This window comes from Bemisia tabaci, chromosome 6 (assembly GCF_918797505.1).
Source record: "Bemisia tabaci chromosome 6, PGI_BMITA_v3".
Lineage (NCBI taxonomy): Eukaryota > Metazoa > Arthropoda > Insecta > Hemiptera > Aleyrodidae > Bemisia > Bemisia tabaci.
Window position 1 is genome coordinate 5,938,601 of NC_092798.1, and position 15,918 is coordinate 5,954,518.

A 15,918-nucleotide genomic window follows, 5' to 3' on the forward strand; every position below is an offset into this window, starting at 1 on the left:
GAAGGGACTTAAGGAGTCCCCGCTACAAGGGCCTTGAACGAGGGAGGGGTGATCCAGGGGTCAAAGGGATTGCTTCAACTTCTCACTTCTCAACTCTCTTCCGCTGGTCGCAGAATCGTCTTCTCCTGCACTGGAGGGGGAAAAAAAAAAAAAAAAAAAATCGAACCTAGGGTCCAGACTCTTGAAAACATTGACAAGAAAAAATTCTCGTGATTCAATCAGATTTTTTCTTAAATCAAAAAGAAATCCGCTCAAATTAAGAGGCTTGGTTCTTGATTTAAGCAAAAATCCGATTGAATCAAGAGTATTTTTTCTTGTCGATGTTCTTAAGAGTCTGGACTCTAGATCCAATGTGGTTTTTTTCCCAGTGTAAGCTAAGGAAAAACGCCGTATGAACCTACAAGCGTTGCCAAATATTTTTTAATAGAACACGAATTTCTCGGTAGACTTATGAATTTTTTTCTTTGAATTTTACAAATAGTTTTGTTCGCAATTTCACCAAAAATTTGTGAAAATTCAAGGAAGAATATTCATAACTTTCCTCAGAAATACACGTTTTATCCGGGGAAATTCGGCACTCTCGAATGTTCATACGACGTTCTTCCTTAGAACGACAGTATGAGCCTTTAGATTTTGCCAGTTTTCTTTTGCTAAGAACTGAATTTACTGGAAAAATGTTGAATAGTTTTTTCGAATTTTTCAAGTCATTTTTTCGCAATTTGATCTAACATATCTGAAAATTTCACGGAAAAATACGCATAACTTTCCTCAAACATACATGTTTTATCCGGAGAAGTCTGGCGAGTCTCGACTGTTCGTACGGCGTTTTTCCTTGGCACGGCAGTATTGTTACGGTCCATGAGATTATCTATAGTGCATGTTCGCCTTTTATTTCTTCATCTTTTCTAACACAACTGTGCTTTGTTTCAGCTTTTTGGATGACCTAGATCGTTTAGGATCAAAAAATTATCAACCAACCGAACAGGATATTTTGCGCACTAGAGTTAAGACTACCGGAATAGTTGAAGTTCATTTTTCCTTCAAGAATTTAAATTTCAAGTAAGTTTCTTTTAACCGTTTGATTTATCTCACACGCGCAAGAAAAATTGATACTATCACGCATCGCATTGAAAGTAGAACTCCTTCAATTGTAGGTGCTCGCAATAAGCTCAGTCGATGTTTGTCTTATTGCTTATTGAGACATAGAAGGAGTTTTTTCTGTTCTACTCTATTCGTAAGATGAATTCCAGGATTGAGGCACAAACGATTCTTAAGCCCTTTCTCATATTGTGTTATACCTATATTAATGTAGACATCTACTGTAGCCTGCTGTTTTTGTATTGAAAAATAAAGGGAGTTTGCATCATCAAAAAATTCTGGTATAAGTATGTGTTTTTGCAATAAGTCATTCATAGGTATGTGTCGCATAGTTATGACCAAATTCATTATTTAGCCAATTTTTACCAATCAAGTTTTTTTAGTATCAAAGAAAAAAAAGCATTTGGTGATCCAACGGCTTGAGCTAGCTAAGCTTCCTAAATGTTTATCATGACTGCACACCTGAGGCAAATTGCGCAAAAGGGGCATTCGAGGGGCTTGAAGGACAAGGCGCATATGTGCAGTTTTCGAAATAACTGAGATGTGAATGATTTCACGTAAAACCAGTCTGAATATATATTCTGTGAAAAATTCGCTCCCAAATTCCAATTTTTAAGCTTCGAAAAGTCAGTTTGAACTTCCTTTCTGCCCCAAGGCTCCATGTAATTTTGAAACTTAAAACACGTATTTTTTTGAAATAGCAAAAACTGCATTTATGTACCTTGTCCTCCAAGCCTTTCACTTGAAGTGTTCCTTGAAGAGGAGGCAATAGTTAAGCAAAGCAACAGGCAATATTTGTTTAAGAGAACTTTCGTGTTTCGTATCGCAGAGTTCTTAATGTCTCTTTATTTTTTCAGATTATTTGACGTGGGTGGTCAAAGATCAGAACGGAAAAAATGGATCCACTGTTTTGAAGATGTTACCGCCATAATTTTTTGTGTTGCAATGTCCGAGTATGACCAAGTTCTTCATGAAGATGAAACCACTGTAAGATTCTACTCTGTTCTTATTCTCTTTGTTTATTATCAATTTATAATTTCAAAAAATTATGTTTACAATTGAGGAATTAAGTTTTTAACGTAACTGAGTCACCAACTCTTAATTTCAGTGCCTTTGAAGCCATAACCTAACGAATCAAGATCCAGATTACTATTTAAGATATCAACGCTGGAACTTCCAAACTATGTGGCTCGTATGCTGTGTTTAAAAATCTCTCCTCCTGTTTTTGAAGAAGAACGGATCGACATTATTCCTTGAAATTTTTCTAGAATTTACTTTGCACAGAGAAAATCATGGACGTTTTTAGAAATTGATGTTGAGAAGTCTTCCATTTAAAAAGTAAAGTATGACAGGAAGTCTGCCATGCCGCAAACCAAGATATGTGGTTTAAGAGTTTCACCATCAATATACTCATAAATAAATCTTTTCTGATCGTTGTTCTATCGTAAAAAAAAATTCTACAGATTTCCTAAATCTATGAACTTTAGTTGGAATAATTGATTTATTTTCCTATTGTCGAGTCACTATTTAGACGAAAATGTTTTTATTACTTTGTTACCTTGTTATTGTATTCTAGTTTGTAATCAAACCTTATCTCTACCTTGTCGCCATATTCATTAGCCTTTTTCTTTTTTCGTAATATTCTCTTGCTAATGTGTCTTCATGACCCATCGATACCGTAAATAAATAAATAAATATTTTTATTGTCAAACGAGCACTGAGAGAAAGTGTCTTTTAGTTTTATGGCGATGTATAAAGTGTATTTTGTCTGCTGAGGAATGACTGAACTTTAATTTCGATGGCTCCAGTAGGAATCCATTCATCATTTGTAGTGATTCAGAATTCTGCTCCTAGTTTATTTTCTGAAAGGTAACAATGAGCCATATGTAATGTTTGAAATTACAAAATACTAGGATGAATTTTGTAGGCAGAGAATCCATCAATTTCTTTTTCAAATGTTTTGCCTCTTCATTTAATCTCATTTTTCATTTTGTGAATTCTTTTCTCTTTTTCAGAATCGTATGCAAGAAAGTTTGAAATTATTCGACTCAATTTGTAATAATAAATGGTTCACCGATACTTCCATAATACTTTTCTTAAACAAAAAAGATCTCTTCGCAGAAAAAATTAGGAAATCGCCTTTAACTATCTGTTTTCCGGAATATGCAGGTGAGACAGTAGCTGCCAATAAATTCTTCTATTTTCTCAATATAGTTCCTCCTGAATTTGGGAATTCCCCATTTCAACGAGATTGTGTAATAATGTCCATGGCAATTACACATTATTATTTTTCTGTTGTCTATCCCATAATTGGTAGCCGGATTTGTGAAAAGGAACCTTATCTGGGAGGAATAGAAAGTTTTCCTTAACGTTTTGCAAATGAATGGAGGAAGAATATCTGGAAATTTTGGCCCAAGTTTGAACCTCAAATTTCAAAAATTGAGAAGATATTATGTAGTTTTGAAGTCCAAACAGAACGAAATAAGTTATCATTCATGAAATTGTTAAAAAGTGTAATGGTCCCTTCCGACTTAAAATTTAAATTCATTATAAATTTATACTTAAATTTAGATTAAATTAGATTAATATATTTATCCTAGATCTAGGATCTCCTTCTGATATTTCTTATTTTTGAAATTTTGGTTCTTTATTGGGGTTGATAATATTAATCCAGTTTAGAGCAGGATTATTTTTAACTTTTCATTTTGCTGCTAATGTGAGAGTCGCATTCAGTGGAGTAATTCATATCATGCATAATGTTAACTGTGAATGATTGTTTCATCATAGACAAAAATTCTTAGGTTGTAAAAAAATGTTGTTTCAGTACTCGCAGAACTTTGAAGGAATTTTTCTCCCGGAAACTAAGGTCCCTTTTCACAGATATGGTCACATTAATGGTTCCACCTGTACTTCAAGGAGGTTTATTTATTCTCCTTTTCCACTTTTATCATGACACATTTTTCACCACTTCGAGTTCATCTGCTGAAAATACTTACTCCAGGGTGCACCTAAGTGTCTCTAAGTTGAAAATATTTTAGAAAGATCCTATGGTCAAAATATTTTCTCCCTGACAGTTTGATTCACCTGAGAAGGCACGACTTACCTACTTGTATAAAATGTTGTTAATTAATTCAAGAATTATTTAAGGCTTTCATAAATCAACCCATGCTAATTTTATATTTAAAATTGGAAAATGCTTATCTTCGTTGTAATTTTTGCATATCCCTCATTAAGTTTAATTTTTACAAAGCGTAACTGACCGAAAGATCTTCTCGAATGGTTCAGTGAATATTTTATAATAAGTGAAAAACTCACAGAAAATTCAAGAGAAAAGTGTTTTTTGGTTTTTTTTTTTTTTTTTTAATTTACCTAATAAGAAAGGAGAAATGCAACTTTACAGTCATTAGACATGCATTTCAATTTTTTTCCACTGAGTTGCAATCTGTCGGCCAATTCTAAAATTTGCAGATTTGTTGATACAGTAGGTATGATCGTTCTTACACAACTGAGCTCCTTAATAGTTTGCCAACAGAATTGACTATAATCGTAAATTCGTTTTTACAGCACATCCTGTTAATTTCTCCTTCTATTGCCAATGTTACTTTTCTTTGGAAAAAGTCTTTCATTTGCAAAACAAATCTAGTTTGTGGGCTTAGTTAACGATTCAACTGAAGCAAGAAGACCCCGATGAAAAGGAATTTGAGTTCTGATTTAAGTGGCCCTGCCAAAGATGAACAAACGAAAAAAGTCGAAATTTTGGTTAAACAGATGAATTTTACACCGATCTTGATTGAAATCAGTGAAAAATTTACTGTTTTGTTGGAATTTTGACAATATTTATTCATCATCGTGTTCAGCTATAAAGTTAATCTGAAAGTAAAGTTGGAGGAGAAACTCATCTAAGGAGATATTAACAGTAAAACTGCAAAAATGCGTATCTCGGTTGCAGTGCTTCAAAACTCTGCTCCTGTATTATTTTTTAAAAAGAGACTAAACTATCATCATGTCTCCAAATTTTCGCAGAATATTCTGCCCATAAAGAAAACAAATCACCGAAGTTTTCAAGAAATGAGGTTCAGTAGTTTTCTATGAGGGAAATAAAATATGTCAGGAAGTTTGTAAGGTCAAAAACTGAAATACGTATTTTTGCAGTCTTACCATCGATATAAGGAAATGCTTCTTACATGAAGATCTTACTTGCAGGAGGAATTTCTGATTAAGTTGTCTATGAACGCATACACTTTTTTGTGAAATTGTGTTTGGAGCTGCTAAAATCAGAGCCCAATCTCAAAAAATGCTCCTGAAGTTGAAAACATGCTGATATAGAATAGTATCTCTACACTCTTCCAGTGCCAGATTTAGGATAGACCAAACCGTGTAGTCCAACACTGCCGTGCCAAAGAAAAACTCCGTATCAACAACCGAATGTTGCCAAATCCCCCCCCCCCCCCGTAAAACATTCATTTTTTAGGAAAGTCACGCATATTTTTCTTTGAAATTTTCAGATGCTTCAGATTAAATTTCGAGCGAAATTCTCTGAAAAATTGAGAAAAAAATATTCACAGGTTTCCTTGAAAATTCGTATTTTATCAAAGGTGATTTGGAAATGCTTGAAGGCTTTTACATCGTTTTCCCTAAGCATGGCAGCACATGCCTTCCTCAGAAGGGGAGTGCCTTTGGTGCCCCTTTCGAAAGCGGGAGACATTGAAGGGTGCCAAAGTCGTTATGGTTTTTTTCAATTTTTTTGAATGCAATGAAATGTTTAGCTGAATCCTAACACTTCATCTTTCTACGGTTAAAAAGTAGCTTCAGTGAAGCCCTCCAGTTCTCTTTTCCTTAAAGGCTGCTATTTTTTGGAATTATTACGATTAGAGAGGATGTTGTAACAAACTGTGTCATTGGTTGAAGTCCTTTGCTCGGGGTCCAAATTTTATCAGTCTTAAATAGTCCTCCAAAATTTAAACTCTTTGCACAATTTGGCTCTTGGACTCAGCAAGACTCCTCACACATACACTCAAGTAAATTCAATCCTCTGGAATCAAAAAATTGAACTGAGGCAACAGTCTCTAACAATTGTTCTATCAGGGCAAAGGTGATAAGTGATCTGCCGTGCTAAGGAAAAACGCTGTATGAACATTCAAGAGTTGCCGAATTTCCTTTGATAAAATGTTTATTTTTGAGGAAAGTTATGAATATTTTTCCTTGAAATTTTCAGGAACTTAAGGTGATTTGCAAACAAAACTATCTGAAAAATTAGAAGGAAAATATTCATAAGTTTACAAGGAAATCCGTGTTTTATCTAAGGATATTTGGCAAAGCCTGAAGGTTCACACGGCGTTTTTCCTTAGCACGCAGAGATGGACCTTGTCATGCTTGGATTCACTAGGAGACAACAGAATCAGTTGTCTTGAGCAGCAAATTGTAGGGGCGGCCAATTCTGAAAGGGAGAAAAAAGGGTTTTCAGTTTTTTTTTTAAGTTACAGCTTTGAAATAAGATTTTATGAAAAATAGGTCCAACTCACTCAAAAGAAGATCATTTTTCTACTCATTTTTCAAAATTCTACTTGTTACATGTGATGTAGTTTATCATGAAATCCAACAATATGACTTAAAATCATGATCGAACAAAAGACCAGAGATATCTCAAAGAACAGACTTATTTTTTGGTTGTTATTGTCTGTGAAAAGTTTAACCAAGATATTTATTGGAACACATGAGATAGTTCTTGTATTTATAACGATCATTATCTGTTATCAAGGTGGTTATTTTTGTTATTTATCTGTTTTATAGGTGCTCAAGAGTTCGGTGAAGCAGCAGCATATATCCAAGCACAGTTTGAAGCGAAAAATAAATCAACAACCAAAGAAATTTACTGTCACATGACGTGTGCAACAGATACAAACAACATCCAGTTTGTATTTGACGCTGTCACCGATGTTATCATTGCCAATAACTTGAGAGGTTGTGGACTTTACTAAACTAAAACAAAGAAGAAAGGAACCCAATTTCAATTCTATGCTGTCGCTCTATCGCGCCATCGTTTAGGGGTGGTGGAGGAGCTCAGATTTGCATTTTTTTTCTTTTTTCCAAATTAGTATATCACTTTGTTATGAATTATTTAGTATGATAAATATGTTATTCAAAGAACATTTTTTTATTTATATCTAATCAAACTAGTCTCTGTAAGTTTCTAAGTTTTGCTTAGATACTTAGAATTTGTATCTATAAGCCTACGGGCGCTCTTCTCCCTGTTACCAGTGATCTTCAAACAGTTGATCTTTGATCATTGGTAGACGACGATACTCGATAAAATGATGGAAAACTATCTTACTTGTTTCCCTTTTGTCCATGCTGTAAATTATTGTAAATTTCGAACTTTATAAAATGGTAGCATTATTGATAATTATTATAAACAATAAACTAACAATAAGACTGAACGATTTAAGGAAAAAATTGGATTTAAAGAAAAAAAAACTTGTTAACTCGTTCACTTCCCAGGCATGCAAAAAGATCACTCACGAACCTCTGGAAATTTTTCTGCGGATACTGATGCAAAAGAAAAAAACAAAAAAAACTTGTACATAAAATATCCACAGGAAGCTGCACAGTTATTCTAGGTTCCTCTGTGTCTATGGCGGAACGTAAAATTGACGAGTGACTCTCAAGTAAGCCAGAAGCTCCTGTAAGTCCTTTCGTAATCACATCGTGTCTTTTACATTCGATCTTTTTTGTGCTTCAACTGGTGTAGAACTCCTAGTTCCGAGTAATGGAAATGATGTTTTTAGTGTTGTAAATTGTTCAAAAGTGTTGTTATGCCTGTCTTTGATAACATTTGAGGTCCTCTGATCCATTGCAGAGCTGACTTGTCTATTATTTTTTTTAACAATCGTTCTTATCAGCTTTGGAAGTTGAAAATTTCAACTTAGTCGATTCCTATTTCACGGTGTGTGAAGCGCCTGCAAGTTAAATGCATCAATCCCAGTCTTTCTGGGCCCCTGAAGTTTTTCTGTGCGCTTCTAAAATTACGATCCTCTTAATTTGCCTTCTTCTGACACAACACTGTATGGAGGTAGTTTATTTTTTTCTTACCAGACTTTAAGAACTTTTTGTCTGGAAGATTGCGTTTCTAGTCATTTCTCTTAATGTTCACCAGTGTATAAAGTACCTACCTACTTCTTTCATCTATGTACCTATATCGCATTCATGTAACTGTCCATTAATTTCTTATAGTCAGCTGTCTTACAATGAACTGCATTTTGCGATGAGGCTTAACTAATCCTGGCTTATCCTTAAAAACCTCCTATCTGCCCAAGGAAACTAATTGCACACCCATTGTTCCTAAAATGAGCCAGATATATTAGTTCCTTATCGCCAAATGTAATCTAAATCATGTGCGAGTCCTATCAAGATCAGTTATGTTCCTGCATTTTGTGTTTTCTAGTCCTTTCTGAATCAGTTATAGAATCTGAATGTGATATCTGTCATCACACTCAGGTGTCCCAAAATTTATCCTCTGCGTCCAGGCAACATTCTGTCCATATATTGCGTTTATCCCTCTTGTACCCAATTATTTTTTGGGATACATCCTCCTTGTAACCTCTCATCTAAATTCCGGGCAAACTTAAAATTTGCACAAAAAAGTGGTCTGAAGTCCATTAAAATTGCTGCTACTTCATAAAATATTATGCTTCATGAGCAAGAAGAAAAATAAGGTTCTTCTTTTTGACACACTTAATTGCAGACTTTTGCTCCACAATTTTCATGAGGATTTCTTTTAAAGCTTGAAAAAATCGCTAGAAAATAGTATTGAATGCATTTTTTCTAATGAAGTACAGTCTTGTGGGCCTATGTTAAACTATAATTGAATAGTTAATTGTATTTCCATTGTGTGAAAATTGCATTTTTACTGTGAGGAAATGGCCATAATTTCTTAGGTGCAGATGTAGTTTATTTTGCTTTGTCGCTCATTTCTTGTTTGGCGCAGGTTACCTTGATTAGGACGGCAAGAATTACAAATGGTAACTGGTGGAGGGTACAAATTAATATTGCCTCTTATCAAAGTTACCTTACAAAAACGTGAAGGCTATGGATGGGTAGTGTTAGAACTTGCATCAAGTAAATTGGCAATTGTTAACTTTTGACTGTCAAGTGCAGTACCTAGATCTATTTACATACTCATGCAATAAGGCAGTGTCGTTCATGGTCAATCTTCGATTGCCATTGGACAACAGCAACACAGTTGCTTCTGAACAGAAAATTAACAACAACTGGACCACGTTTTGCAATAAGGAACTGCAATTTCTGGCTCATACATAAACACACCTATCTGCATAGGTAAATTAATGGCACACGTGTTGCTTCTATTCAGCACGAGCAACCAGTCGTTGTTCCTAATTATAAAATGTACTCCAATTTATCTGGTGCAAGTTCTAGTACCTTAATTTTCTCCCTTTCAGGCTGAGAGTAACTGCGGAAATATGTAGCTATTCAGTATAGCTTAGCTCTAAGAAAGTAAGCAGTGGAGAACTAGAGTGTCCTTTTTCCATGCCTGGAATTTTTATCACGAAACTGATTTGATAGCACTTTTTCTACTTTGTATATACACCTATCATTGAACCAATGTAAGAGGAGATTTTCCTTTATTCACCCGCTTCTTATTTCCTCCTCTAGAGAAAGCCGATTTGAAAAGCACAATAATTGTTATACCTGTGACTCTTTTAAAGGGGTAAGTTTCTGTAAAAATGTAACGGAGCACGAATCACAGAATCTCACGTGGAATGATTTTATCCATTGTATAAACCGCCCTTATAGGTATTCCACAAATGAACTGGGAAAACATCCAACACCCAAGGCGCACAATGAAGTATAGTTGGAATTTAAATAGAGTCTTGTAAATTTCAATTTCCTTTATAATAATAATTGATCAGTATTTGAAGGTGCGTTTAATTTGATTTATCAGTTACAGTCACCTTTTGTATTGTTTCTGTGATCTGTGAAACAGGTAGAAAATTACGTTTTCAAGCATGTCGAGTAAGATTTCTTCTTTTTATTTTCAAATGCATTTATTCGATAAAGTCTTGTCTCAATTTGAAGGCCCAGTTTTTAAGATAGGATGTCAAACGATATCTCCAAATCTTGCTGTAGTGGTAGTTCAGAGTGAATCTATGTATTCTTTTTATGGAACCAAGCGAGTTCTGGGAAAAGAACTTCAGTATATTTTTTTGCGTTCATGAATTGTAAGAAGCTCAAATGGAAGCCCCATAGCCAAACAAGTTTAACCCTCTCTTTTCTACGAAGTAATTTTAAAGCACATTTCTGTAGATCTAGGCAAGGTCCAATCCCACAGAACACTAATAGCTCTGTTGCTCTAAATTGACGAAGTAAACAACAAGTTTATGGTCAGATTTCTCTGTGCAAAGGAGGCGTTCAGGGAAACGTCAGCTCAGCACAAAGCAGGGATGACAATAATTGGATCACATTTTGCAATAAGGAACCACTATCTCTGGCTCTCCCACACAAGCACATATATGCATTTGGGAAACTAATGGCATGTATGTTGTTTCTAAAATGGGCCAGAAATAGTGATTCCTTATCGAAAAATGTCATCCAATTAGCAGAGTGAATAATTGTGTTAGAATCATTGTGTCTAGTGGCATGATGTGCAAAGCGAGCAAAATGAAGCAACCTCTGAGTAATTAGGCTAGTTAAGCTTTTTGGGATTCCATTTCATACCTGTTGTTTTTTAAAAATTATTTTAAGTTTACCCACATTGAATGTGAATTTCTGGGTACGAGGTATTGAAATTGTGATAATCAAATTTGGGTTTTAGGACAGGCTCAGTTCGTTTAGCTCTCCTGCATTGTTTCGAAATGTTCAAACTTGATAGGATTTAGACTACCTAATGTAAGTAGGTAGGGAGACTTTCTATTTGTATTTATCGGTTCATTTTTATTTCTTAAGTTTCATGACCAATTATTATCTTTATTTTATTACATTATGAAGTGATAACCTTTTATCCTGTAAGATATGGACAATATTGGACTAGTTTTTTTTTTTTTTTTTCTCTGGACCAAACTCCTCACAGCCTACTCTTTCACTCCTTTGGGTAAATCTGCTTTCGTCCGAAGTGCAAATCGGCGGTGAAATGCAGGAACATGGATTTTGGTTTGCGACATTGCAGCCTTCCTGTCATCCTATTTATTTTAAAACTAAATATACTCAACATAATATCCTGAAAACTGCCCTGATTTTTCTTCTCTGTGTTGAGAAAATTCTATGATAATTCAAGCAAAAGCATTGGTTTGTTCTCCTTCGATAAAACCATATAGGAGCAGGAATTCTGAAACACTGCAAACAAGATGTGTCTTCCTGCTGTTTCACAGTTGAAATGTGACCGCATTTGTAAAGAGAAGTTTTCCAACCTCAGAATAAAAAGCCTCCTAACGAGGAGTCCTAGGATTGGAAAATACTCGGTGAAACTAAGCTTACGATGGATATTACTCTCTTTCTGTTATATAAACTGGGTAAATGCTGTTTTTTGACATTATTATCACCAGAAAATGTCAGAAGACGTTTTCTGAAGCCAGCTTGTATTTAGAAATGATGATTTTTAGGAATGATGAGTTTTCATCCTGTTGCCTTCGTAACATTGTATAAATCTCCTGGCAAGTTAAACTTTTTAGTTCAATTTTTTTCAACAGGTACACGTATGTACCTTTTTCACCTTTCATCAGACGCACAAATAGCCCAAGACTAAGTGCATTATAAATTTTTAGGAATAATCAGTGAATTTCTAGAAGTTAAAAGCAAGGAAAACACCTTAGAGTAGAAAGAAACTTATCCCAAGTAGCATTGCTCAACGGAAAAATCGCTATGTATTACGATTTTATCGGCGATAAAATCGTCCGGATCATCAACATCTGAGTGATTATCCTCGATCTTATAGCGATAAAATTGCTCGACAATTTATCGTGATATTTTCGAAATAAAAATCGAGATAAATGGCGATTTAATCTCAATTTTATCGACAAAAATTGATCACGATTTTATTGAACCAAAAATTGCGATGTGTAGGGATTTAATTGTTATATATTGCAATATTTATTCCGATATTGCCACCAATACAATCGCGATAACCAACCGATAAAATCGCTATTTACTGCAATCACTGCTACTTGGGATCATACAGTATACAGATAAACCTTTAAAAAAGGACATACTTTGAAAATGTTGAATATTTTAGTGAGACATGAGAATTTTTAGATAATTAGTCTTTAAAACCTTTTTCTTTTCCAAGCAGTCAGTCGCATTATAGTAGATCATATTAATGCTCCTTCAATGGTCAAAGTGGGAAACTACGTATCTTCATTACAGTGTTACAAAATTTCCGCTCTTATTTTATTTTTCAAAGAGGAACAAAGCAAATCAAAGTCTGAAATTTTAGACAGATTATTCTGCAACTGGAGAAGGAAAATCAAGGTAATTTTCAAGAAATTGTGTTGATTAATTTTGTAAACAAAAAACAAAGTACGGCGAGAAGTCTGCAACGTTGCAAATAAAGTGTACGTTGTTTTGCATTACCTATAGCCATTGATTTACTCTCTGCTAAGTAGAAATTGTGAATTCTCATACTTGGTATCAAAAAACCAGTGAATCGTTTGTCTTTTCGTCGCAGCATTCATATTTTTATGTTCTCACTTTCATCCACTCAAGGCTAGTTTTATGAGAGCCGAAGTACTGCATTCCAAAAGCTAGAAGTTTGAAGAATATTCTATATGAAAATATTTTTTAAAAGAAAATATTCCCATGTAGATACATCATTGCTGCATCTCAAATCCTATAAGTAAAATTAAATACAATTCAAAAATCTAGAATATACGTAATAGGAGGACCAAATAGATGGGAAATTCCTGTAACCATTCTGAATGTGAAGATCAACTCATAAATTTGTCCATTTTGTATAAAGTGTATGTCTCTCACTGTAAGGGTTTAAACTCTGTTAAAATCTCTCATGGAAGTGATTTTGCACCTTGCTTTTCACAGCGAAATATTATGAAGCTTCGCAAATTTTTAAAGCCCTGATTATAAACGTAAGATCCTTAGAATTGGTTTATCAACAAACATCATTCTGTTTCAAGGGGCTTTTAAACTTGGGTCGCCAATCCAGAACACACTAGATTTTTCTTATCTTCAAATCTAGTTGTTTTTTTGTGTTTTTTTTTTCAAATGGAGCTAGAGATGAAGTTAAGATTTGCTCTTCACCCTTCTAAACACAGAATTTTTACTTGTAGGACCGATCACTTTGAAACTGAAGGTTGTACATTTTATTGAGTTACCTACCTTTTACTGTAAGTCCAATGAAGCATTTAATTAAATTTGGCATCGTGTGTGTGAATGTGTTTTATTTATATGGTATTGCAGGGTGTGTTTGTCACTGAGAGACTCCTATTTTCACATTTCTTTTTATTGACTCAAGTTCCCAGTTTTTTCTCTCTTTCTTTTTGTGTTTTAATGAGAGATTTACTAAATCTACAAAGGGAATAAGAAACAGTCCGATAAGCACAATTTAGGGATATTTTACTGTTTAATCTGTGTTTCAGTTCCTCCAGAAGAGTCAACCACTGTACCCATTTGTTGAAAATATTTTTTTTTCTGTACGTTGCTCAAAGAAGTTGATTGCAGTTTTTTGCACATGTTTCAACCAACATCATGAGTTCCCTTTCTTTTTAACCGGCACAAAGATCAAGAAAAAAATTGCCCCGAATTTCTCCCTAAAAACTTAATTTAGTACTGTTGGTCCACCATAATTGTAATTTCTTTTATTCAAAGTTTCTGTGAAACAAAAATTAATTATGATCACCCTTCAATGCTGCGCATCAAGGAAAAACGCTGTATCATTACGAAATTTCCTCCAATAATATGTTTACTTTTAAGGACAGTCATGAATATTTTCACTCAAAATTTTCAGATAATTTACATCTGTTACTGAAATTCTCCGAAAAATTGGAGGAAAAATATTCACAGATTCCCCTGAAAATTCGTATCTTTAAAGGGAATTTGGCAATTTCTGAAGGTGTATTTCTTCCAAGGAAGTTCTTCCTTAGCAGGGCAAAATGGGTGTCAATCGTTTGCTCAGCAGATCAGTATTTTTCACTCCGGAGTTGTTCTGTGGTTTATTCTTTTACTTTGAAAACGCACAATTTTATCATAATTTTTTATAATTCAATACTGTAAATCTTCAATTTTTCCCCCGAAGTTGATTTGCACAGCAAGATGTCAACGTTAACACCAGAAATAGCGCACAAATATTCCGCACAATATTGACCCCCATCAATTACACATATGCTGCCTTGCCTCAGTCGTGGGAGAATTTTGAGTGAATTTTGTTTATCAAGCAACCACAAATTTTTAATTTGGCACCAAAACCAGTTTGATTCGTTTCTGCTGAAGGTTTTCAAAGTCCACAGTCCATCATATTACAGCATCCAGAGTAGCCAACCAGTTTGATTAACTTTTTTCTTTTGATGCCTCTAAAAGGGTGCCTTCCAAAGTCGAAAGCTAATGTGGACTTTTGATGCGCAATATCCTTACTTAAATCATTCAAGTTACAATACTTAAATTTTGCATCACTTGAAGAGTCCACTTTAATTTGTACCCGCCATACTTATTTGAGGAATTGAAAGGGCAGGTTCCCAAGCTGTGATATAGTGGGGGAAAAAAAACTGACAGCGTCCACTGTCTGCTTCCAAAACAGTGAACCTAGATATGCAACTCATATTTTAGGTTTTTTTAAGCTCTGGAAATGAAACACTGTAAACCTCAAATTGTTCAAACAAATTGTTGATTGGTTACGAACAGTAGAGCTCGGATTCCTTTCACGGAATTCCTTAGTAACCATCTATTTTGTATGTTCATGCCAAAAAGAGAATCAGTTTTCTGAAAACTAAGTTTGGATAATCTAGGATCGGCAGTACAAATAATGAAGATCCAAAATGTAATCCGGAACTATTTGAAATCGCGAAAATGTTTCTGTGACCAACTCTGAAAATAGTGGAAGAATGTTGTTTGTATGGGAATAGTTTGAGTGAAAAATGTAAACTATGAGTTAAATGTACCTAAGTATAAGTTACATTTACTGTAGATACTATGATTAATATTGTGTTTATTAAAAATTGATAAAAAAATGTATGATATTAATAATGTAATTGTTTTCACTAAATTGTCTAAAGCTTTTGTTGTTTCTTGGTGCCATAAATTGAAAATAAAATTTCAAACGAAATACAAAGCACCTCTATAAGATTCTTTATCCCCTTGAGTTGCAGAATTGAAGAGCTTGGAGGGCTTGGTGCATAAGTGCAGTTTTTGCTAGGTATTGCAAGATGTACAAGTTAAAAGTTTCGAAATTACATGGATTCTTATGACGGAAAGAAAATTCAAACTAACTTTTTGATGCTTAGAAATTGGAAGTTGGGAGCAAATTTCTCACAGAATATGCATCAAGACTAGTTTTCTTTGAAACCATTAATTATCTCAATTTTTTAAAAATACTGCATTTATGTGTGGTGTCCTCCAAGCCCCTCAATTCATGAAACATTTCATTACGATTGATGGAGAATGGGAGATTTATATATCTGCGGAGCTGAAAATAATGCGAGGAAGCCTGACAGTGATCATAATTTTCCCCTTTTATTATATCTATGGCTAGAGTGCGAAACCTTGCATCTCATTTTGCGACGTTGCAGACGCCCTGTCATACTTTATTTTTTCTTTTATAAACTAGTCAACTGAATTTATCGAAGATTTCTTTCGTTTTGTTTCTCT

At 34.3% G+C, this 15,918-nt stretch overlaps 1 protein-coding gene across 1 annotated transcript in view; it reads left to right on the forward strand.

Moving 5' to 3' along the window:
• The window catches only part of Galphao (G protein alpha o subunit), a 131,177-nt gene extending 115,795 nt beyond the window's left edge, over positions 1 to 15,382 (forward strand). The window contains exons 5-8 of the mRNA XM_019053553.2: positions 931 to 1,059; positions 1,956 to 2,085; positions 3,114 to 3,267; positions 6,889 to 15,382. Coding sequence (XP_018909098.1) covers positions 931 to 1,059; positions 1,956 to 2,085; positions 3,114 to 3,267; positions 6,889 to 7,076 — 601 coding nt within the window. The 3' untranslated portion in view covers positions 7,077 to 15,382. The remainder of the gene's footprint in view (positions 1 to 930; positions 1,060 to 1,955; positions 2,086 to 3,113; positions 3,268 to 6,888) is intronic.
• Positions 15,383 to 15,918: the final 536 nt, after the last annotated feature.